Source organism: Onychostoma macrolepis, chromosome 05 (assembly GCF_012432095.1).
Source record: "Onychostoma macrolepis isolate SWU-2019 chromosome 05, ASM1243209v1, whole genome shotgun sequence".
NCBI lineage: Eukaryota > Metazoa > Chordata > Actinopteri > Cypriniformes > Cyprinidae > Onychostoma > Onychostoma macrolepis.
This window is the reverse complement of record NC_081159.1, coordinates 18,879,499-18,902,714: the sequence shown is the minus strand read 5'-3', so window position 1 is coordinate 18,902,714 and position 23,216 is coordinate 18,879,499. Positions and strand designations below refer to the sequence as shown.

The 23,216-nt window shown below is 35.9% G+C and overlaps 1 protein-coding gene across 2 annotated transcripts; it reads right to left on the bottom strand.

The window, feature by feature from the left end:
• Positions 1-2,259: 2,259 nt before the first annotated feature.
• Positions 2,260-23,202, bottom strand: gpr107 (G protein-coupled receptor 107). 2 transcript variants are annotated; one of them, XM_058775006.1, is made up of 18 exons: positions 23,045-23,202; positions 22,720-22,842; positions 22,390-22,440; positions 21,600-21,688; positions 21,346-21,488; positions 20,718-20,746; positions 20,591-20,647; positions 20,312-20,434; positions 20,092-20,225; positions 19,868-19,943; positions 19,530-19,603; positions 18,309-18,426; positions 17,114-17,244; positions 16,913-16,956; positions 14,139-14,188; positions 13,338-13,421; positions 10,132-10,253; positions 2,260-3,241 (listed from the first exon to the last, which is right to left on the bottom strand). In XM_058775006.1, the coding sequence occupies exons 1-18, from the start codon at positions 23,141-23,143 to the stop codon at positions 3,151-3,153; spliced, it is 1,638 nt and encodes a 545-aa protein (XP_058630989.1). In that variant the 5' UTR covers positions 23,144-23,202; the 3' UTR covers positions 2,260-3,150. The 2 variants fall into 2 exon arrangements, with proteins under 2 accessions (XP_058630989.1, XP_058630990.1); XM_058775007.1 differs by lacking the exons at positions 22,720-22,842; positions 23,045-23,202 and having other exon boundaries at positions 21,600-21,733; positions 22,390-22,436.
• Between the last annotated feature and the right edge of the window lie 14 nt (positions 23,203-23,216).

Sequence of the window (23,216 nt, the reverse complement as noted above, 5' to 3'; positions counted from 1 at the left end):
TCTGCTGTAAATAAAATTAATTTGATTAATTTACATAATAAAGCGTAATTTTGTGGCAAAAACAAGGACATGATCTGTCGTTTTTATCCTTTTGATTGCTATATTTATTTATTTGGCCAGTGTCGTTGTGGGTTTCGGTTATTTTGCTGTTGTAAGACCTTTAAAATAACAGAAATCATCTGGCAAAGTGATATGGTCATGTAATGCGGTCAAGAGCTGCCTGGAACTACGTTTGCTGTGCGTTTCCCTGAAAATAATTGCACACCATAGAACGTTCGTCAGCCAATCAGATTCAAGCATTCAATGGCCCCGTAGTATAACTGTTTACCTGCTTCTGCCATAATAAAGACCAATTTGAATGTTTAACGTTATGTGCTTTTCTTCTCTTTCTGCTCCCAGTAGCTGTGGTGGAGCAGTTATGAAGTATTGTTCTTTTAAATACTTTCCAGCATTTCAGAAATAAATATGTATGCAAATTACACCGAAGTACAACGTTACCTTATGGTGTTCGGGAGTCCTCAAAAAGGGTTTAAACACTGAATTTTGAATAGATTTTTTCCTCGTAAACTCAGAGATGTGGATTCGGACGGCAATTAAATTACCACACGACCTTGGTGTTTGTCAAAAAACAGTAGGTAATTCGGACGGGGATTTTTACGGGGGTGGTGAGAGAAAAACACTGACATCCTGGATTCAGGCGCCATTAAAATCACCAACTACCCCCTGTAAATGGTGAAAATCACTTATGTCCCCCTGAGAAACAATTACCGTCCAAATAGGGCTAAAGACTAATTTCAGGAACATTTCCTTGGTGCCACCTATATGGCGTAATAGTGTCACCTGTAGAAAGAGTCACTAATCAAATTCGATCTGTAATATACGATATTTACAACTTGTAAACTAACAGAAAATACATTTGATCTAATTAAGAATGGGACTAAGATTAATCATCTTTAACACTGTGTGTGAATACTTCCACCAGTGATCAATTTAGCCATATGATACATTCAACCAATACAAACTCTAAAAGCTAAATCTGAAGTGTTCATTTTCATTTTGCAAATGGGATAAAATGATGATGATATATCAATAGCTTCTTAGACACTAGATTTTAATCAACCCTCAAACCATTTCTCCTGGCTTGCTATATTGCACAGACAGTTTTGGCCAGACAGCTAATCTGTAACCACATTTACCCTGGTCATTGACTAATACAGTAAGCCTGGGTCAAGTGCTATCTAATCCTGCTTTTAGTCACTCTTTTACACCATGTGCTACTATCACCACCATAAAGCTGGTTAACCCCTGACCTCCTAGTGGTACACAAAATACTGTACAGTTAGCCTTTTAAGAGAGAACCACAGCTTCAAATCGAGTAGGCTAATTTAAAGTGATTTTAATAACCCAAACCTTTTATCAAGCCAGATAAGAATAAAATTAAAATTCAGTACTGAGTACTGTATAGTAGGCTACGTGTATATCACATCATCTTTCAGTATAAACTTAATGAACATCTGGAAGTTAATTTTAGCAGATAATAACCAAAAACGTATTTATCACCACTGTTTTGTTATAAATAGACAATCCAAGTGACCTAAGGTAAGACGGACAATAAACTGATGAATATGAAGTAATCAAGTAGCACATAATCACAGTTCTTCTGGGAATTGATTATTAGATTCCAAATAAGGGATGGAATTTGCAAGACAGAACATCTAATGCATGTTAACATCTTGTGCTTCTCTATATTTCTTCTAAACTAAATTACTGTCCCCACTGTTATTTTTTTAGGAATAATGGATAGGAAATAAAATTAAATTGAAAGATTTTTCTCTTGCTTTATTTTCTATGCAGGCACAAGGGGAATAGAATTAGCATTTGCAATTCTCCTATCCTCAGCAGCCAAAGCTCTTCATTAGTCCCTCTCTGACATTTTGTCAACATCAGATGCTCTTAATGGCACTTAAGAAGTGAGCACAGCACTCCAGACTTGTGAATTAATTATAAGCGAGCCGTTTGCTTCAGTGCTGTCAAATGTTTACTGTGTCCAAGCATGATAAGATACTGCTTTAACATTACAGTGTTTATGATCACTTTTTGTAAATATAAAGAGGTGTGGAAAATGTTGTCCTAATGTAATACCAGTCCTCTCCTGTGCATTCCTTATGTTGAAAAACAAAATCTTCATGTAGACAGAATGCATAAAATCACTGATACGAATAGATATGTACACACTTATAACAAAATATAAAAGACAAATACAAATGAAACCATTGCACAATTTAATACTGAAATACAATTTCATAAAGCTTACTCAAAGATAACCGAAAATAAGCAAAATATTAAACATCAAAATAAAAGCCTCCATTGCATCACCAGCAACCATAAATTACAAGATCCCTGAAATCATTTTAATCCACGTTTAACACATTTGAAATACATGTTTCTGGACACACTGGATCTATTTAAGGAAAATCCTTCATCATCCATACTTATTAAACCACAAATACTGAAAAAATACAAAGCAGCTGTCATCAAATCTGACAAAGCTTGAAAATCTTGTTTTTTTGTAACATTAATCTGGGTTATGCATGTTTTAAGGGCTTGCATATTTACATAAAAATGATTCATTTTGAGAACTCAAAGCAGGAAATAATTAATTTAATAGCTGAAAGAGACGTCACTGGCACGCCATTTTCTGCACATCGCAGTAACCTTACATAGGCTTTCACTTGACTAGAGTGTACCTGTTAAAGTGCCACACAGTGTCCAAAATCAAGCAATGTGTAGGAAGGTCATAAATAAATTAAAAAATGAACCAAATAAAAAAAAAAACAAATCGTGCACACACACACACACACACACACACACACACACACACACATGGTAAGATAAAAATAAAGCACAGCACCAAGCATGTCAATTAAAACTACAGTGGCAAAGGGAATCATGGAGTGCCTTAATGTGAATTCTCCAAACTGTCTGTGCAACATTTACAGAGATAGACATATGTGTGGATATGGAACGCGGTGTCTTCACATGTGATCATGAGAGAAGGTCCACTGGGAATTCTGCACATGAATATCCCACTTGTCAGTAGCTGGCCACAAAGTCCAGAGGCACACAGAACCGACAGAATTGTTTCTTCCATTATGCCATGCTCTCCCTCTCCTCTGATGGTCCGTTTGACAGTTTCTTCACTTTCTTAACACCCTCTCCCATGGCTGTTGAGGTAGTTACACTGAAATGAAAACGAAGAGCATCATTAACAACAAAAACAAGCTCAGATATGTAGCAAAAACATGGATAATTTGTCATTTGCAGGATTAATTTGAAGCCAAACGCACTTAAATTCCCAACCACAAAATAATCAAGAGCTAAAACAGTTTCTACAACAGATCTGGTTTTGTGCTTCTTCCATGCGGACATGAATGAAGTTAAATCTTGGTCAGTAACGCTGTTCTGAAATAGCTAACTAAAAACAGGGCCTCAAATAATTTCAGACTGTCCCAATTTTCTAAGGAAAGCCCTTTAGCATGCATACAACTGATGTTTAATTCATGAAAGACAGGATCTGTTTCTTTAAACAAAACAAAACAATCATCTTTTAATCTTTCTGTTTTCAAAGAAGATTTGAAACAATTTTCAAAACAAACGTGTAATTAAACTTAGCGTTTACATTTTGGCATAAAGTAAAACACCTAGTGTATATTGTACTTTTGAATCTTTTCCCACTGGGCCACAAATGTTTGAATCACTTAAACAAAGATCCCATTTGCATTCATTATTTTCAAATTTTACACAAACAGCACCTTATTTATATACAAGCATTTCCATAAAAATGTGACCATGAGTTCACTGGCTAAGCATTCTGCATTAGCGGCGAACATGGACAGAATGTTCTGAGCAGAAACTGAGATCAAGTGAGAGCAACACGCACACATAAACTCTCTTGCTTTCATACTCTGCCCTTCTGTTCCTAATAATTATTTGAGCACAGATTGGACTGCATATGGCCACACTAGTACCAGTAAACTGTTCACGGCTCAGATGCACCACACATCTACAGTATGAGGACCTACTGTTGTTGAAGAAACATGACATTTACCCACTTGAGGTTCATTTTAATTTAGGTCAAATGTCAAAGAGGAGGGGGAAAAAAACACTGGATATGCACAGTGTACTTAGAGTAAAATTAGGTGCAAACTTCAGTGAGTCCAGAACTGGACTTCAAGCAGCTTGGATTATGTGTCTCCAGTCTTCTTCCAGACTCCAGACCTCGATTTCCAAATGAATTGCAAAATGTACTTTCATCTGAAAAGAGGACTTTGGACCACTGAGCAACAGTCCAGTTCTTTTTCTACTTAGCCCAAGTAAGACGCTTCTGATGTTGTCTCTGGTTCAGGAGTGGCTTGGTAGCCCTTTCCTGAAGACGTCTGAGCGTGGTGACTCTTGATGCACTGACTCCAACTTCAGTCCACTCCTTGTGAAGCTCTCACAAGTTTTTAAATCGGCTTTGCTTGACAGTATTCTCAAGCTTGTGGTCATCCCTGTTGCTTGTGCACCTTACCCAATTTCTTCCTTCCAGTCAACTTTGCATTTAATATGCTTTGATACAGCACTCTGTGAACAGCCACCCCTTTCAGCAATAACCTTCTGTGACTTGCCCTCTTCTGGACCACTGCCAAGTCAGCAGTCTTCCCCATTATTGTGGTTTCAAAGAACAAGAGATACCCGGAATTTATACTGTAGGGATGGTCATTTAATTAAACTCTAATGTAAATATTCTAATATTTAGAGATACTGGATTTTTTACTTTCATGAGCTATAACCTCTAATCATAAAAATTAAAACAAAAACCAAAAAAAAAAAAAAAAACTTTTGAAATGTTTTACTTTACATGTTATTAATCTAGAATATATGAAAGTTTCACTTTTTGAAGTAAAAAAAAAAAAAAAATTAATTAAAAGAACTTTCATGATATTCAAATTTTTTGAGATGCACCTATATCATTGATTAATAACCTCAGAGATCAGGTCATTCATTTTTCCCCCTAATTGAGAAGGACATGTATGGGAAGTTATTAGGGCTGAAACGATTCCTCGAGTAACTCGAATTCAAAAAATCATCGAGGCAAATTCTTGTGCTTCGAAGAATCGTTTTAGTCCATTTACTAGGGATGCACTGAATTTTCGGCCACCGAAAATATATGCCGCGCCGCACAGCAGTGTTCAGGCCAAGCTGCAACCTCCCACTCTCTCTCGTGAAACCAACACGGAAGTGACTAAAACTGCAATTCATCGACTGGCCGCTGGAGGCTGGCTCCAAAATGTTAAAATGCCCAACTTTACAGCAGAAAAAAAACATGTTTACAGCCTGGTACAAAAAATTATTTTGGTCTATAGAGCTAATTTTGCCCTTCGTGACAACTGTGAGGGGGGTGAATTTTTTTATAACTCATCCGTTTAAATTATATTAAGCCTTAAAGTTCTGCATAATTAAGGGCGTGGCCACTTGAGTGACAGGTGGACTGCTGCTCTGCTCCAGAGTGTGAAACTCGCTAGTGCGAAACTTAGAAAACTGGCTTTAAAGATTTGTATTTGTACAGAGAAAATAATTATAGGTAGGACACTGGGAATCTGGCAATTAGATGTTTTAATCGTTATTGCTTACAGTGCTTTGTTATATGGAGCAGTTTGTTAGATCGCGATCTCTCTCATTTGTTTCTCTAATGAAGTGCCGACAGATATAGAAGTACACAATAAACGCGGTAGACTTTAATGGACAGTAAAACAAAGGCAGAATACCGTATACTCCAGGCTGGCACAGTATTGACGAACGAATGCAAACATATGCAGAGCACCGTAACTTATCTGAGCTTTCCAAAACAAAGTCAAAGCGCGGTAACTGATGTTATACTGTGTTCTGCCTTGGTTTCTCCGGGGCTTTTCTCCATGATACTTAAACACATGATAAAGGAGGTCATTAATGTCCCAAAATGATCAATAACTAATTGTCGACCAAAAACAAAATTATGGTGTTTTGTCTTTGCATGACAGGCGTGGTTTCAGCTCAGCTTCACCCACGTCCCGCCTTTTTGCCCATTTTCGATTATCCGGGAGTGACGCGCGGTGACGCACTTCCAAGATGGCGGCGGTCGGCTCCGCCCACTTTAGGCTTCAAAAACGCTTTACAGAAACCTACGGGTGACGTCACGGACACTACGTCCATTTTTTTTTTTTACAGTCTATGGTTCAGGCCCTTTCACACGGGACGCGGCAAGCGGTGGAATCGCCACGCGGCTGCCGCTTTCTCTCGTAGTGGAAGCGTTTTGGGCAGTTGAGGCAGTGTATTTTACCATCTGCACCACTAGAGCTGACGAGTGATGTCATCTTAACTAGCCTAATAAGAAATATATAAGGCGCCGTTAAAGGGTAATATTACAATACACAGTGAAGTAAAGTGCAACAGAATGTTAATAAATTGTAAATAAAATACTACACAGATATTACAGAATAAACTCTGTAATTCCGTATCATTTTACCTGAGATGAAACATAGTTAAAATCATGGATATGTGCTGTATTACATTTTATTGTTTTATTTTTTTTCCACCTTAGGGTTCTTAATACTTTTACATTTTATTAGAGCATTCTGTTAAGTATGCGCATGCGTTTTTATGAAGTGTTACGTCACGCACGACGCAAAAACACCTACCGTCACCACCTAATGCAAATTACACACGCAATGCGCCTGCGTGTCATAGACATACCATACGTCACTTTGCGCATGCGCGGTAAACATATACCTGACGTCACCGCGCTACAGTCTGCAGCGAGGGGTGTCTCTGTGAAAGGGCCTTCAAGTTTCACTCTCATCACCGCGCCGCTTGACGCTCCGTTCAATATTCCGCTCTATCAATGTGCATTCTGCTCATTTACGGCTCAAATAACGCACCAACAAGAAATTTCTATGTAGTATACTTGCTCCTGTTTGCAGTAGCCTTACTGTAGTACAGCTGTACTGGGCAGCAGATTTACGCGAAATTTAAAAGATATTCACGGCAACCCGTCAAAATAAAAGTCCGGTTTAATTTGAAGATATTGCAGCAGAAATATATTACTATTGTTCAGCAGAATGTACAGTACATACTACTAAAATTACGAAAACTTTATTTTTTAAGGAATGATCACACATTTCTTTTATGTTTTAATTTTAATAGTAAATCCCCTTTGTTTGCCAAAAAGTTTAATTTTCAATAATTTAAAGATAAATAAAATTAATGTTTTATGCCTTCATTTGATGACCAGATACACAACACAGAATTTCTGAGGAAAAATAAAACATTTCATAAGGCTATTTTAAGATAAAACATTAGATGAGAGAAAATAAAACATAACTTTATAATTGTCATTTTCTTTAATCAGCTATAATTATAATAACACCTAAAATATGTTGCGTGTAAAAAGTGTTTGTTTCATCCACTTGAAGGGTGGGTACATTGTGTGCACAATGCACATGATCAGGATGGTACCACCTCTGCCGCATTTTGAGAAAGGAAAAACCCTGTTTGCAGGACTATACATTATTTGGATAATTAGTCAAAAACAACAACAACAACAGTTATGTCTGATTCTGTTGCAATAGAACTGAATAAAAAAATAAACACAATGGCTTGTGTTTTTTAAATTCTGTGTCATTAAAATTGAGTTAAATTAAAAAGTCTTACAAAACTACTTTATATTACTGAATAAAATAAATAATTATTACAAAGCAGTTTCGGTTTTCGACCAAGCACATCCAGAATTCTCGGTTTCGGCCCAGAATTTTCATTTCGGTACATCCCTATAACTGCATAGAGTGCACTGTGTTTGCAACCACATGCTCCTTTAAAGGATTACACACACACACACCGGTATGCAGAGAGACATTTAAGAGTGTTTACTCTCCAAATAACTTTAAATTCATGTTGCTGAAAAATGTGTTAATAAATGTTGTGTGTATGGACTCTTGTTTTTGTTCCACGTTAGCTTCCTGCCCGCAAATTTTTGCCTCTTACAAAAGCCACAAAGCCTTCTAAGAAGACAGTAAAGGCTTATGTCACGCCTGAGCTGTAGTTAGGTTGAAACTTGAAAGTTAAGTTGCACAATGTTTAGGTTTTATTATTTTTTTATTACTATTATTTTGATTTATGCCTTAGTTTTAGGTTGTACCATGTTTACCTTTTTTAAAGTAATTTGTAATTGATTTTTATATTTAGAATGTAATAAGGCAATTAAATGCACTAAATGGGTTTAGTTTTCACAGTTATTAATATATGCAATTTCAGCAATAAAAATGTAAAAAGGAAACAAATGACTTGTTCATTTGAAGAGACCTGTCTTATTTTCTCTTGTATATTTAGTATTGCTCTTTAATAAAGAAAAAGGTATTCTTATCCGATTAATCGACAGAATATTCGGTAGAATACTCGATTACTAAAATATTCGATAGCTACAGCCCTAGAAGTTATAACCCAACTGTTGCACTATATTAAAAGGTGCCTGAGATTGATCAAATAAATAAATAAAAAATAAATAAATAAATAAAAAATAAAAAATAAGCACTCAAGCAGTTTGGACCTAAACTTTGAATGCTCATGAGAGCAATGCTCTCTATTTTTGTGGTTAGCATCATCCATCTTATCTCTGTTCTTTGCAAGACTCAATGAGGACAGCTGAATCAGGCCGCACCACAAGTCACCCAAAAAACGTTTTTGGGAAAATAGGCCACAAAAAAGCACTCTGCTCATTCAGCTTGGGAGGAAGACAAGCAAGAGTAAAGCACAATGTCCTGTGTAAGGCAGGTGGGAGAGATACTGTGGGAAGAGGAGGAGGAGGAGGAGGAGGAGGAGAAGGGGGAAAGTGCAAGCAAGGAACAAGGACATATGGAGTCACAGGGCTATTTTAGGAAGTGCCGGGGTGGGGGGTGGATAGAGCACATGCTGCCTGAGGGGATGCTGAATGTGGGGTGAATGGGAGATGGGGACTTAGAGGAAGGAGGGGAGGATGGGGGTTGTCAAGGAACAGAACAAGACTTGGACATCAGGGAGTGGAGAGGAACGCAATCCACAGAGACCTTTAGAGAGAAAAAAAAAAAAAAAAAAAAACACACAAGGATGTTGGGGGGAATTAAAAAACAAACAAACAAACAAAAAATATAAAAAAAATCACAAAGCCTGAAGAGATGAAAACATTAAAACACACTGAATCATCTGACCTGATGAGGCCACTCAAAATGACTCGAAATAAGCAGTAAATGTTTGGGTGTGCGTGTGTAAATAAACAGGGCATGACAGGTGCTCTCAGCTAGGACATGCAATGAGGAAGGCTACTAGGTCCTCCAATCAGGAGGAACCCCTCTGGGCTTCTTCTAGAACCATGACAGTTGGCTTGGTCCTTGTAAGCCTGTCTGTGTGACCAGGTCACAGCTGTTAACGGAGTGCAAGAGGGTCAGGGTATGTAGAAAAGGTGTGCGGCGAAAACACATAGAAGAAAGATGCCCTTATCATTGTAAAATGCAAAAAATGAGAGAAATAAGTGTTCAGACAATTTCCTCATCTCTTGTGCATTGTTATAGTCATCTGTCATCACTGGCTCTCTGTGCTGTGAGTGAGTCACATTATCTTGAGGAATCAAATTGTCCTTGATCTTTTGAGATAAAAGAATGATGCACTATGAAAACATGTCAAAGTACAGTCCATTCACTTCCATTCAGACTTGTGCGAACGCTGGAAAGCAGAAATGTTCTTGAAATGTCCTGTCTTTTGTTACATCCACCTTATTTTTCAATGTGGAAGTAAGCTGAATGTTGAAGGCTTCTGATTCATTATAGTTCAAATAAATAGAATAATAATAAAATAAAACTCTTAACGCTTTAAACCAGTGTGAATGATTAAAATAATAATTACATATTATAACACAAAATATCAGTTTTCAACATCAAGCAGCATAAAAGACTGTTCTTGTACAGCTAAAATATGTGGAAGCAGCTGAAAAGCTTGTACATTCAAGTAAAATGGCAGTGCCCACTCTAACATTAAAAATAAGGTAGATATGAACTAGTTGCTGTGCATTTATGTATGATTTCTTACACATCATCCATTTCCATGTCTTCATCCTCCACAGACAGCAGTAGGTAGGGGTTGTAGGAGGCCGGCCGGAACTTGTGTCCAGTTAAGAAGAAGAAGGTCAGAGTAGCCAGCTCATCCAGCAGCTACAAATAAAGAACAAAACCATCAATATACTTTTTTCCATTTTTGCTAATTATTTATTTATTTATTTATTAATTAATCTTAAACATTCCGCACACTGTGCACCATGCACTCAATCATCTAGTATGAATTTTATAAGATTTCTTTTGTCATCCAACAATGGAGTTCGCTATATAAGGAAATCTGTGACTGTTAAATGTATTAAGTGCTCAACAACCCATATTTTATATTTTTTGGTTAATTAAGTGTATTTAAAGAATGGAATAGAATTGGGCATAAGTGCACAAACTGGGATGCATCTGGTTTTTACACAATTCATTTATTCTGAGATTTAAGTAGTTTTGAATGAGCATTTGTAACACCATAGTGGGATCTTACTGATTTTAAGAATTAGGAGGTAAAACTTCACAAAGCAACTGCAGTAGGCTCAAAAGATTATAAAGTGCACTACTGCCACAAAATCGACACTGGAACACAGGATACCTAAGGTGGGCTCAGGTCATGTTATTTATAAATGGTATAAATGGTAAATCTTATGGTGTTTGAATATTGGCCAACCAAATAATCAAACCAAACAGAGCATTTAAATTGCATTTAAAATGGCAAAGCTGCATATTTACTTAGTGAAGCTAATAACGACTTCAATCTCCTTTAACTTGCTTTAAAGGGGTCATGAACTGAGAAACCAAAATTTTTTGACATAAAAGGTCATTGTGCTATAAAAGCATCTTGTAAGTTTCAACTCAAAACTTTCTTGTTAGTCTAAAAACAGCTTATATTGAAGGCAGTCTGCCAAAACACCAGCTTGTGAAATGCACTACTCTATTAAGTAATAGTGTGGTTAAATACAGCATCTACAGAAGAAGATGTATGCCTGCTTCTACATCGCTGCCTGTTTAGCCCCGCCCAGACTCACGCACGTAGCGTAAATAACAGGTCTACGCAGAAAACAAACGATAAAGATGGCTCCAAAGACAACAAGAAGCTTTGCAGTGCCAAGTTGTGGAAGAACAGTCTTTGCATTGCCTTCCTTCTGATACCAACGTTAAGAAAGAGTGGATGAACTTTATTTTTAATGAAGTTCCAGATTGCATCAGTAAGAACTTGGTCCTTTATTCACTTCATTTTACCGCAGATTTGTTTACAAACAAGACACAAAACGTGGGATTTTCAGAAAGATTCAGATTGAAACTAAAATAGGATGCTGTGCCGACTATATTCAGGGTTGCCAGGTTTTCACAACAAAACCTGCCCAATTGCTAATCAAAAATAGCCCAATCTTGTTTCAAGGGGGTCCTCCAGTAAAAATCATGTTCCGGGGGGTAAAATATGCGTTTTTTTGGTGGTTCCCCTAGTAAAATTCACATGTCAGGGGACTAAATATTACGTTTTTGGGGTCGCTTCAACCAATGAGCATGAAAAACAATTCGCGGCAACAGTGTTAAAGTAGCCCAATTCCGCGGGAAAACACAGACTATATTGGATCTGACAGTAATGTCACAACACACAAGTGTGAGTTTTGATTGCATGATCCCTATTGCTGCACTATTGTCTGTTAAACAGATTGTTTGATATGAGTATTTATGCGTTTTAAACCTAAATCACTGCAGCGACCATCTGTGAAGGACATATCTGTCAAACATACACAAGTGTTAGCCAATCATAGGGCTGGACAATAATTCAATATCAATATGTATCGCGATATAATTTTTTTCAATAACGGTGATATGATTTTTAAACACATTTCCGATATACATTACCAGTGTTTCCCATACATTGATTTATTTGTGGCGTTTGACTTCGTTGAATAAACATGAGCACTGCACGTTTCAAAAAGCAGGTGATTTATATGAATGTATCTCTAAGGGGAACATACTGTCTTCAGAATAGTTTTGATGGCATTTTCATTTTATCTGATAAAGTAGCATTCAGGAGCGGCGCTGCTTAGATTACAGCCATAACTGGGGAAAGCGCTAGTTCTGCCGCTCTCAGAGCACCTCCTACTGGCAGAGAATCAGATTCTACTCCACTGTTTTCAACTTAATAATAAATGTATTTTGAGCAGCAAATCAGAATATTAGAATGATTTCTGAAGGAAATGTTAAAAATTCAGCTTTGAAATCACAGGAATAACTTGCATTTTTAAATATTTTCAAATAGAAAACAGTTATTTCAAATGGTAAATATTTCAAAATGTTACCGTTTTTGCTGTATTTTTTTATCAAATAAATGCAGGCTTGGTGAGCAGAAGAGAATTCTTTAAAAAACTAAAATCGTACTGTTCAAAAACCTTTGACTGGTAGTGTATGTTAGCCTATAGTTTGAAGTTAAAGATATTAATAAGGTGAGTCTGAGATGTTTATTTGACAGTGATTTCACATTTCTTGTTTGTATGAAGGCTAAATACAAATAAAAGGTGAACATTAATTTATTTGTGCTGTCCCCCCCCCAAAAAAAAATATTATATAGTTTTATAGTTTATAGGAGGAGTTCATAGACTTGGCAAATTCATTTTTCATAAGTTTGTTGGTACAGACATTATAAGGAGACCTCAGAGAACAGTACAAAATAACAAAAAGGCAGGTAATGACCTATTTAAATGTAAAACACTTAAAGTAATAGATCACCTCAAAACGAAAGTTTTGTCTTCATTTACTCACCCTCATGTCGTTCCAAACCTGTATAAATTTCTTTCTAATGTTGAACACAAAAGAAAATATTCTGAGAAATTTTGAAGAACCCAGCAGTTGTCGGTCCCCATTGATTTCCACAGTAGGGAAAGAAATACTATGGAAGTCAATAGGGACCATCAACTGTTTGATTACCAGCATTCTTCAAAATATTTTATTTTATGTTCAACATAAGAAGGAAACACATACAGGTTTGGAACGACATGAAGGTGAGTAAATGATTACAGCAGTTTCATTTGAGAGTTTAACTATGCCTTTAACATTGCAAAAATGTTACAGATATGTTGCCATGAACTTTTCTGTGATGTGATTAATAGAGGAGTTTATGCTTAATGTGAACTGCACTTTTGGCCAGCTGTTAAATCTGTTTTGTAAGTTTGAGTATCCATCACTCACCTGGTAGAGCCACTTCCATTGGAAAGGAACAATGACCTTGATGAGACTGGCAATGATGCGGGTGAAATAAATATAGCATACAATCTGTGACACAGAAAGAGACGGTAAGAAGAAAAGAGACAGACAGAGGAGTGACATTTATCTAAAGAATTAGATAATTGTGTTTCAGTGTCTCAAATGACTGATCACATTTAACAAAGACAAACGACCAAACAAACAGTGTGTTCTAGTCTGATTTGTTTCAAAGTTGCAACAAAATAAAGAAGATATTTATCTAAGGTTTTGGACTAGTTAGGTCAATAATGAAATAAGAAAATGTGACATTGATAAAGTGAACTCCACATGGTCAGATGCTCTTGCTTCCATTGAAGCATATAACAAAATACTTCAAAATAACAATGTAATATCTTTTCTATTCTTTAAATGAATAAAAAGATTGCTATGAAATCGGAAAAATGCCGGTGGTTAGTAGTTTCAGACTTTTGGACCACACTGGACAAAGCTGGAGACAGTTAATGGCAAATCAAGAAGTGACAGGTGAGGCATTTTAAGTCATCACTGTGAAATAAACTACAATAAAAAATGTGAACTCAATGCATTCATGCACAAACCTTCATGAATAAATGCATTTGTTCAGTCAGTGACTGTTAAAATCAAGCAAAACTAATTAGTCTAATAATTCTCATGCCATGACAGGCAGTCAGCCCTGCACAGAACTGAGCACCAGGCATGTTTCCATTTAAAATCACTGTGTCTGAATAGAAGTTAGAAGGACAGTGAGACAGTGAAGTGAATACATACCATCACATAGTAGTGCCTAAAAAGTTTCAGTTGAGCCAGATTGATGGCAGCTACAAAAGGAAAGAGAAGTCAAACATTACGATTAAAACAGAGTGAGAGAGGGGACGAGCTGTCCTTTTACCTTTCATGCTTCAATTACTATGCTTCTCGCTCCTGCTGTGAAAATTGTTAAAATCAGAAGGCAATCAAAGAGTATATCTTTGTGCCCTGCGAGGGACAGGCAGAAGAAGAAAGAAGGAAAAAAACGTGATAGGCAGCAAAGAAACAATGATTACTTGAGAGGGAAAAAAGGGTGGCGATTGCCTGGAGAGAATATTTTCACTTCAGTATAGGATTATATGAAATCATAACACACAAAGGCAACATACAGTGGTGCTGCAGTATACGTATCATATATTGTGCCTAAATATTTCCACTTTTGTAACTTGTGGCAAAAAGCAGTGGCAAAAATTGGGACACAAACAGTGGGGCTAAGGGAATAACCTGCTTCATTTTGAGTGCTTATTTCCCTCACTCACACACACACACACACACACACCCCTGCTATTGTTCATACAATCTAATATTGGTGGGAAAAAGTTACTGGAAGCATGTTAGCTTGAGAATAGACAGCCTCAGGGATCACATCAAAGATATGAAATAAAGACAGCACACATTCATTCCAGGCTACCAACCTGAAAAAGCCTCATTCAGCACACGTCACTATTTAAGAAGCACAAGGCGCAGCAGGAAGTTGTCATCAAAACCTGCACTTCTCTCATCACTAAGGGTTTTTTCTCAGCAGGAGGTTAAGGGGTTTATGTAAGATTTAAAGCATTGATCTGAACACTTCCGCGTATTTGAATAAAAGTCAATGCAAAAGGAAAAAAAACCGTCTAAGCAAAACATACAACAAAAATACAGTTAACAGACACACCAGAACTTCTGATAATTCCAAAGCTTCACTAGTAAAATGCACGCATTTTTAAGTACCACCATTTATGTAACTGGCAAAAATAGATACAAATAAATTAAAAGTATTTCAGATTAAATTTATATTGTATAAAGGTATACAAAGACAGTTCAAGAAAAAAAGTGTATATAGTAAAAACAGTAATATAATGAAATTATTACAATTAAAAATAACTTAATGACCCCAAACTTTTGAACGGTAGTATAGATGATACAGAATAATGGCTAAACAATAATTTCATAACTATTACCAACACCTTTTCCTGATGCTTTGCAACATTATTTTAAAAATAACTATGCCAATAAAGCACACTGAAATAAAAACAATTTCAGCTCATGAACTGGAATGAGGTTATGCAGGCATTTACATTCAAGTAAAAACCAGCACAAAAATGAGACTTGTAATGCAAAATTTCTGCATTTTTTTCCCAGATGATGGAATTTGCAGAGATCCCTTGCTGCAGGGTCGAATCTGTCTACCCATTCCATGGATTTGTGGGTAGGATAAAGTCATAACCCAGGCTGGTTTCTCTGAGCTATGACATTTGCAAGCTGCTTGGCATCTGCTGTCACAACGGGCAACAGTGCACGGTGGCAGAGCACATGCCAAAGAGAGCATCTCTAGCAGGATCCATTTTTCCACTCTAAACTATCAAACCACAATAGAGAAATACGGTGTGTTGTTTCATGTTACTAACAAATGTTGACATGCACGGTTTGCTCAAAGGAATGAAAAACCCTGACCAAACCCCTGCGTGACCACTCACTGTGGTCAATGTTTATAATGACGACTAGATCCATCTGTGTTTTCAGCTATGGATCACTTCATCTGACTTATGGCATCATAACAAAAAATAAATAAATAAATAAAATCACAAAATCAATACAAACTATTGGTGTTCATAATGGGCAAATAACTGAAATGTATTGACTTGAAGAATTCTCCATATACAATGCTATTCAAAAGTTTGGGATCGCAAGTTTTTTTTTTTTTTTGAAAGTGTAGACTCTTACACTCACCAAGGCTGCAAAAATTTTCAAAAATACAGTAAACATTAATAATGTGAAAAATTGTTATAATTAAAAATATTTTTTATTTAAATTTATTCCTGTGATGGTAAAGCTGAATTTTCAGCAGCCATTGTTCCAGTCCTCAGTGTTACATGATCCTTCAGAAATCATTCTAATATTCTAATTTGGTGCTTATTAAAACTTTTATCATTTTCGTTTGGTGTAAACTATAACATATTTTTTAGAATTCTTAGATGAATAAAAAGAACAGCATTTATTTGAAATGGAAATCTTTTGTAACATTATAAATGTTTTTACTGTCACTCATGATTATATTAACACTATAAATAATAAATGTATTAATTTCTTAAAACAACAATTTAAAAAAATATATTAGAGACTTGTTAGTCGCTTTGGATAAAAGCGTCTGCTAAATGACTAAATGTAAATGTAAATCTGTAAGTGAGAACTGGTTAATGTATGTTTAAAGCAGCAAATCTAGAACTGCTGCATTATGGAAGACAGCACAATTCAATTTCATGCCATAAAGACCAAGTCTCTTGAATAGCATGTAGAGAACAGCCAAATGTGAAGGAGGACAGCTCACACAATCAAGAAAAGCATTTGGAAAGATTAAAAATACACACTTTCCATAATATTTCATTTAAAATGGCTTAAACATTGTGACACATGACTGACATCTTTTATAACTGGTCGTTAAATAAGGCCACTGAAAATGGTACATGTGATGATCAAGTTTTATATCAGACTGAACTGTTGACCAGAAAGTGCTCTGATAATGTTCGACATACCTTTCCCATCTGTTGCTGATGCCTCTTGTAAATGTCTTATGGACCTATCAAACAAAAACAATTGATTTTAGACTTAAACTACTAAAGATAAAACCCCAAAACAGCCAACAATTTACTTTGTTAGTCAAGATATTATATAATTTATGATATAGAAAATTGAATCTGGGCCAAACTAAAAGGACAAAGATGCAGAGCACTCACCAGACAACTGGAAAGAGAATAGCCCCACAGCACAGCAGATCTACCAGAAACAAGATCTCCATCCACAGACCATACTCACTGGAGCCCTCCTCAGTGGACTCAATAATGATGTATGCCACATTGGCCAGAACCTAATATCACAAGGCCAACAAGATCACATTACATTCAAGGGCTGGGCGATATGAGCAAAAATTCGTATCTCAGTATTTTTTGGCTGATTTGTGGTATACGGTATTTTGTATTTGAATTAAACAAATAAAGTGAATGTAAGCATGTAGATTATGTATAAAAAAAAAAATTAAAAAATCACATTACATTCTTACACTGTAACATTGCAATCTAAAACCAAAAATAATGCTTTTAAAGCAGAAGTTAAATTCACTAAACTAAAAATGAAAACAATTTTTTTAAAAAGCACAGACTAATTGAGTAAAAAGGCTATTTTGATTATCCCATTACACGTTACAATTAGTGCTACCATACAAATACACTTACTTATAGGTTTAAAATTCTACATATGACACATTTACTGTCCAACTACAAATATTTCAGCAAAATGTATATTTTAGTCAGAGTCATAGCGCTGTCTGTTTGGCGCGCTCGTTCTGAATTAAGTCTGTGAAGTTCAGCAGAGAATCGCAAAGCAAAAGCTCATCCACTTCTGAGAACAAAATGGAAATATTTCCATGGCTTTCCAACATTTACAGATGGAGAGTATACCTGTGAAATGTAAGTTATGCATTAAGGAAAACAGCACATATCAAAACAGCGCGTCTCTATCAGCGGCACACGCAGCCTTTCTGTCAGAGCATATGACGGGCCAAGCGCGAGCCGCTTAAAACTAAAAAAACAAACAAAAAAAAAAAACTGTAGTTTATAGTTTCAAAGCCCTTCATATAAAGCTTGTCACATGTTTAGAACAAATTGTACGCTTTCTTCACAGCAGTCTAGTCTGTATCCTCCCTACTATTTTTTTTTTTTTTTTCAGATGCGCTCGTATCAAACTACTGTATATCGATATTAGCGGTATTGCTTCATACCGTATGGCTTATAAAAAAAATATATCGATATATCGCACAAACTCGATATACCGCCCAGCCCTAACTGTATTTATCATTGGAGTGCAGTTGTTTTGCTTAAAAAAAATAAAAAACCTACTTTCTTTAAAAAAAGAAGAAAAAACTAAGACCAATACCTGCAGGGGAATGACGATCATGAAGATCTTTTTGTCTTTATCTGAGAGGATATGTTTGACAAAGGCCCAGCCAGTTCCTATTAATGCTATAGTGATGAACAACAGTGCCCCCTTCAGTCTGCATAAATGAAAAGAAAAAAAAATTAGCAAAATCAAACAAACTGAATTACTGTTACAGAAATCATGACAATAGTACAGTGGTTTTAATCCAAAAAACAAGTTCACTACCCACCTAATCAACCAAACCAACCTGAGGAACCTTTAAAAAAAAAAAAAAAAAAAAGTCTGGAATACATCAATTCCAGTCCTCGCGACCCCCGCTCTGGACATTTTGTATGCATCTCTTATTACTTCAGATGTTTGTTCTATTCGGCCGTAAATGCCCTGTGAAGTGGACATCACAGAATATTTAGTTTGAAGGAAGTGTATATGTTCCATTCAAAGGGCATTTAAAATATGCGAGATGTGAATTTAAATCGTATTTATTTAAAGAGCTATAATTATGTCACACCTCTCTAGTAAGTTTCGTCTGTGTGTGAAGATGCTGCAGGCCGTAGCGTAGCACAAATCCGTGAATAAATGTTCTGAAGTGAAGTAAACTTCAAAAGATTTCCCATGCTCAGGGAGAAGGGAGCAATGAACACTGTGTAGGGACCCTGTCAATCGGAACACAGTTCATTCATGTAGCTTTCTTCTAACAAGCTGGTTATCTGAATTAGGTGTGTTAAATAAGAGAGACGTGCAAAATATGCAGAGTGGACTGGAATTGAGAATCACTGCACTATATGACTTTTGTCCAGCGTTTTGCCCACATTTGCAGCCTTGAAGAATCACCACTAGTTGCTGAAAGGCAAAGCCAATGTGTAGATTTTGGGAAGCCAGAATTAACTGATTTCACATAAAATTTTATAATGCACAGGCAGAGACTCTGAATTTTTCACCTTCAGACAATAAATTCAGTCAAAAGATATCAAACAAGTCCAGTTTTTTTACCCTGTAAAATTTTTTAAAGTCAGCAAGTATATGATGCCTAGTGTTTTAAAATCTGCTCAGATTTTAATGGTTGTGTTGTGTATTCCAGTCAGAGGAGCAAAAATATAACTGTATATACGTCAGTCCTTTTCTTTCTTATATGACAGTGCTTCACCCTATTCCTGTCTTATCCAGTTACATACACATCTCTCTCTCACGCACACACACTTTATATGTTGGTGAACTTACAAGTGAGTAATGTAATAGACCACAGCCCAGCCTTCAATAGGAAAACCCTGATTGGAAATGTAGTAGTAGTCAATCTGTAAAATAGGAATATAAATGTTAAAACAAAGGCAATGTAATGCTGCTTTTTGCCTTGGATATCTACTAAATCAGTTTTGTGTGGTTCATAAAGCAAAAGGGAAAGTTTTCATGAAACTAACAAGGTTTGCTAATTTATGATGTACGATTTAAAAAAAAAAAAGAAAAGAAAAAAAAAGAAAATCACTCTTGAAATGTGAAAACATTTATGTAAAATATTTCCCTTTAACATTCACATATAAACAAAAGAGGTAAACACTCACTGCATGGAAAATAAGGGAAAGGGACTTTGTGAATGGAAGAGCAGCCATCAGCCAATGAATCTTGTAAACATCAGAACTAAAAAAGAAAAGTACATAGTAATCATAAAATCTGCTTCACTAATTTTACAGGAGACAATTTGAGAATTTGCTGCTCTCTACTGGTCATTTCTTGTAATGTACTGTATGAAACCTTCAAATAGAAATTCTGTTATTGTGGCACTTACCTATGTGTACGCAAAACATGAACCCACAGCGTGCCGATGAGAAAGAAGAACATGGACATGCAGATGTAAAGCTTAGGTAAAGGAATCTCTCCTGCAGAGAGAAAGCTGTCTGGATTCTTTTCCTCGATGCTGATCTGAAATCATATTTACCGCTTGAGTACAGACTTGAACTTCATTACATTTAAGGACACTGTATTTTAGAACTCCGAGAAACACTCACATCAATGCTGAAAGGCAGCATGTCTGACAAAGAGCTGTCCTGGTTTATTGACATAGAGTAGCAGTTGTAGAAATAAAAGTTATAAAGGCCTTGCTGCTCATCCGTTGTGACATTGAAGTAAAACTAGAACAAGAACAGGTCAGTCATTGGAGTGCACAATTAGGCAGATGTCAAAAGAAGTACACCTAGTAGAAACGGACAGGTATTAGTTTAGTTCAGAACTAGCTTGATGTACTTCAGAGCCCCATGAGCTCTCAGCAAAACCACTTCATGTCCCACCTGAAATGAGTAGATTTTGCCTTTGTTCTGAAGAGGATATGTATCTTCTGTCTTGTTCTGTGGGGGGGGTTTTAGAATTTAGAATTTTTTCAGACTAAATGCAGTCATGATTAAAAACAGATCTCACCTCAACATCTCGCTTGGATTTAGAACCCGCTGCAAATTAACAGGAGAAAAACACAAAATCTAATTAAAAAGTAGACTGATACAAAACAGGAATGCAAAGCCAACATTACAATTGCATGAATTAAAAGGCTTTCATTTACAACACAAATGGGATGAAAACATTTACAAACTATTGTTTGAAAAGTCTTTAATGGTCACCAAGGCTGCATTTAGCCTATTAGATAAAAAAAAAAAAAAAAATTAATAAACTGTTTTCTATCTGAATATACTTTAAAACTGTTTGTTTTTTTTCCCAGCCATTACTCCAGTCTTCAGTGTCACATGATCCTTCAGAAATCATTCTAATTTTCTTAGTTGGTGTTTAAGAAACATTTCTTATTGTTATCAATGTTGAATTCTTTTCTGGAAATTGTCATATCTTTTCCAGGATTCTGTGATGAATAGAAAGTTGAAAAGAACGCTTTCTTTAACAGAAATCTTTTGTAACATTATAAATATATTTACTGTAATTAATGATCAATTTAATGCATCTTTGCATTAAAAAAAATAATAATACTGACTCCCAATTTGAAATTGTATGGTTGTGTATGCCATGATGTGATATACAGTTCAAGATAAGAAAGACTTACTTTTAGACTGAGATCCATCATCTGGCCCCTTGTCTTGGAGATCTTGGCCCTTTTCAGCTTGTTGTTCCACCACATTGTTTTTGGGCACCACAAGTACAATTTTGGGAAACACACCAGCCTCTGCTGAAGTCTTCTTCCTCACTCTGAGGATATTGCAAGTCATGACAGAACATTCATAAACTGGACAATACTCCCAAATTCATTTTAATTGGGAGAAAATAAAGGGGGAAAAATGTTTAAATAGTAAAACTCACAAGTTATTTTTGAAGTCCAGCAAGAGAAGCACCCCTGCAAAACTACTACTTGGATCTTTTTTTAGAGGACAGTAGTCAAGACCCTCGTCCTGCGTATTCATAAGATAGGTCATCGGTTATCTGACTGAGTTTGACTGAAAGATCATACAGTAAATGCCAATGTTACCAATGGTACAGTAATGTTAGCTTTAATCTAATATGTGACCCATGGCCACAAATTTTTTGAAATTGAGATTTATCTGAAATATCTGAAAGCTGAATAAAAGCTTTCCATTAATGTATGCTTTGTTAGAATAGGACAATATTTAGCTGAGATAATATCAAAATACTGAGAAAATCGCCTTTAAAGTTGTCCAGATGAAGTTCTTAGCAATGTATATTACTAATGAAAAATTAAGTTTTGATATATTTATGATAGGAAATTTACAAAACATCTTCATGGAACATTATTTTTACTTAATATCTTAATAATTTTCACCATTAAAAAAAAAAAATCATTTTGACCCATACAATGTATTGTTGGCTATTGCTACAAATATTCCCGTGCTACTTATGACTGGTTTTGTGGTCCAGGGTCACAAATCATATTGTATGAAACATACTGTACTGCTATTAAATCCTTAACTGACAAGATTGCCAAGTCAAAGCGGTTAATTTATGATAATACGAACCTATGCTTAAACTAACAATAACAATCTACAGACACATTTAATGCACAACACTGATACCAAAACTGTACAGCAAAAGCACATAATTAGATTCAGATGGACATTCAAAGGCAGATACTGACCAGATATGTGGAGAAGCCATTATTGCTTGCACGATCTAGGCTAAAACCAATCTGAAATGAAGAAATAAAAAATAATTAATTAATTAATTAATTAAAATGTGAGAGAACACATTAGAAAGTTATTTCATAAAGAAACCCAGTCGGTTTTTCCTGATCAACATACTGCAGGTGACATTCATTTACTTTAATTTTATGATAATGGGAAATAGTCTCGTATAAGGTGATATAAAAACGTCCATTAATAACGTGCAAGACATTTTCATATTAATTTATTCCACCATATTATTGCATCTCAAAGCCGATCATTTAACAGAAAGAAGAGAGTCTGACCGTGGAGCTGTCAATGTTGTCCGTCTTCCCATTACTGAAGCTGAGGCTGTTCATGCTCATATTCATATAACCATCTTTATAAAAGCCGAATGTGTTCAGATGGACCCGTTGACGGATGTCATCCTGAGACAGAACACGACTGTTAAATGGCGCACGAGCATTTAGACACTGAGCTGCGTTTAAATTATCATCTGTTTAATGGCACTAGCATTATAACAACAAAACGGTTATGACTGATGAATCATAAGACAGCATCCGTTACATTAAACGTACAGTGACTATACGAATATCCTATAGCAACATTTCTAGCACAGCACACACATACCTTAAGTACGAGATGATGGAGTCGACATTGACTTTCTGTGATAAGAGCCGTTATAATCGCATTAATAACTGTAAACATACACCTCTTCCCGGTCGCCATTTTTAAAACCGCTTTAAAACTAAGAACAGGTCTATCGTACAATTGTTTCCGGTTCACATATTTAATGAACGAC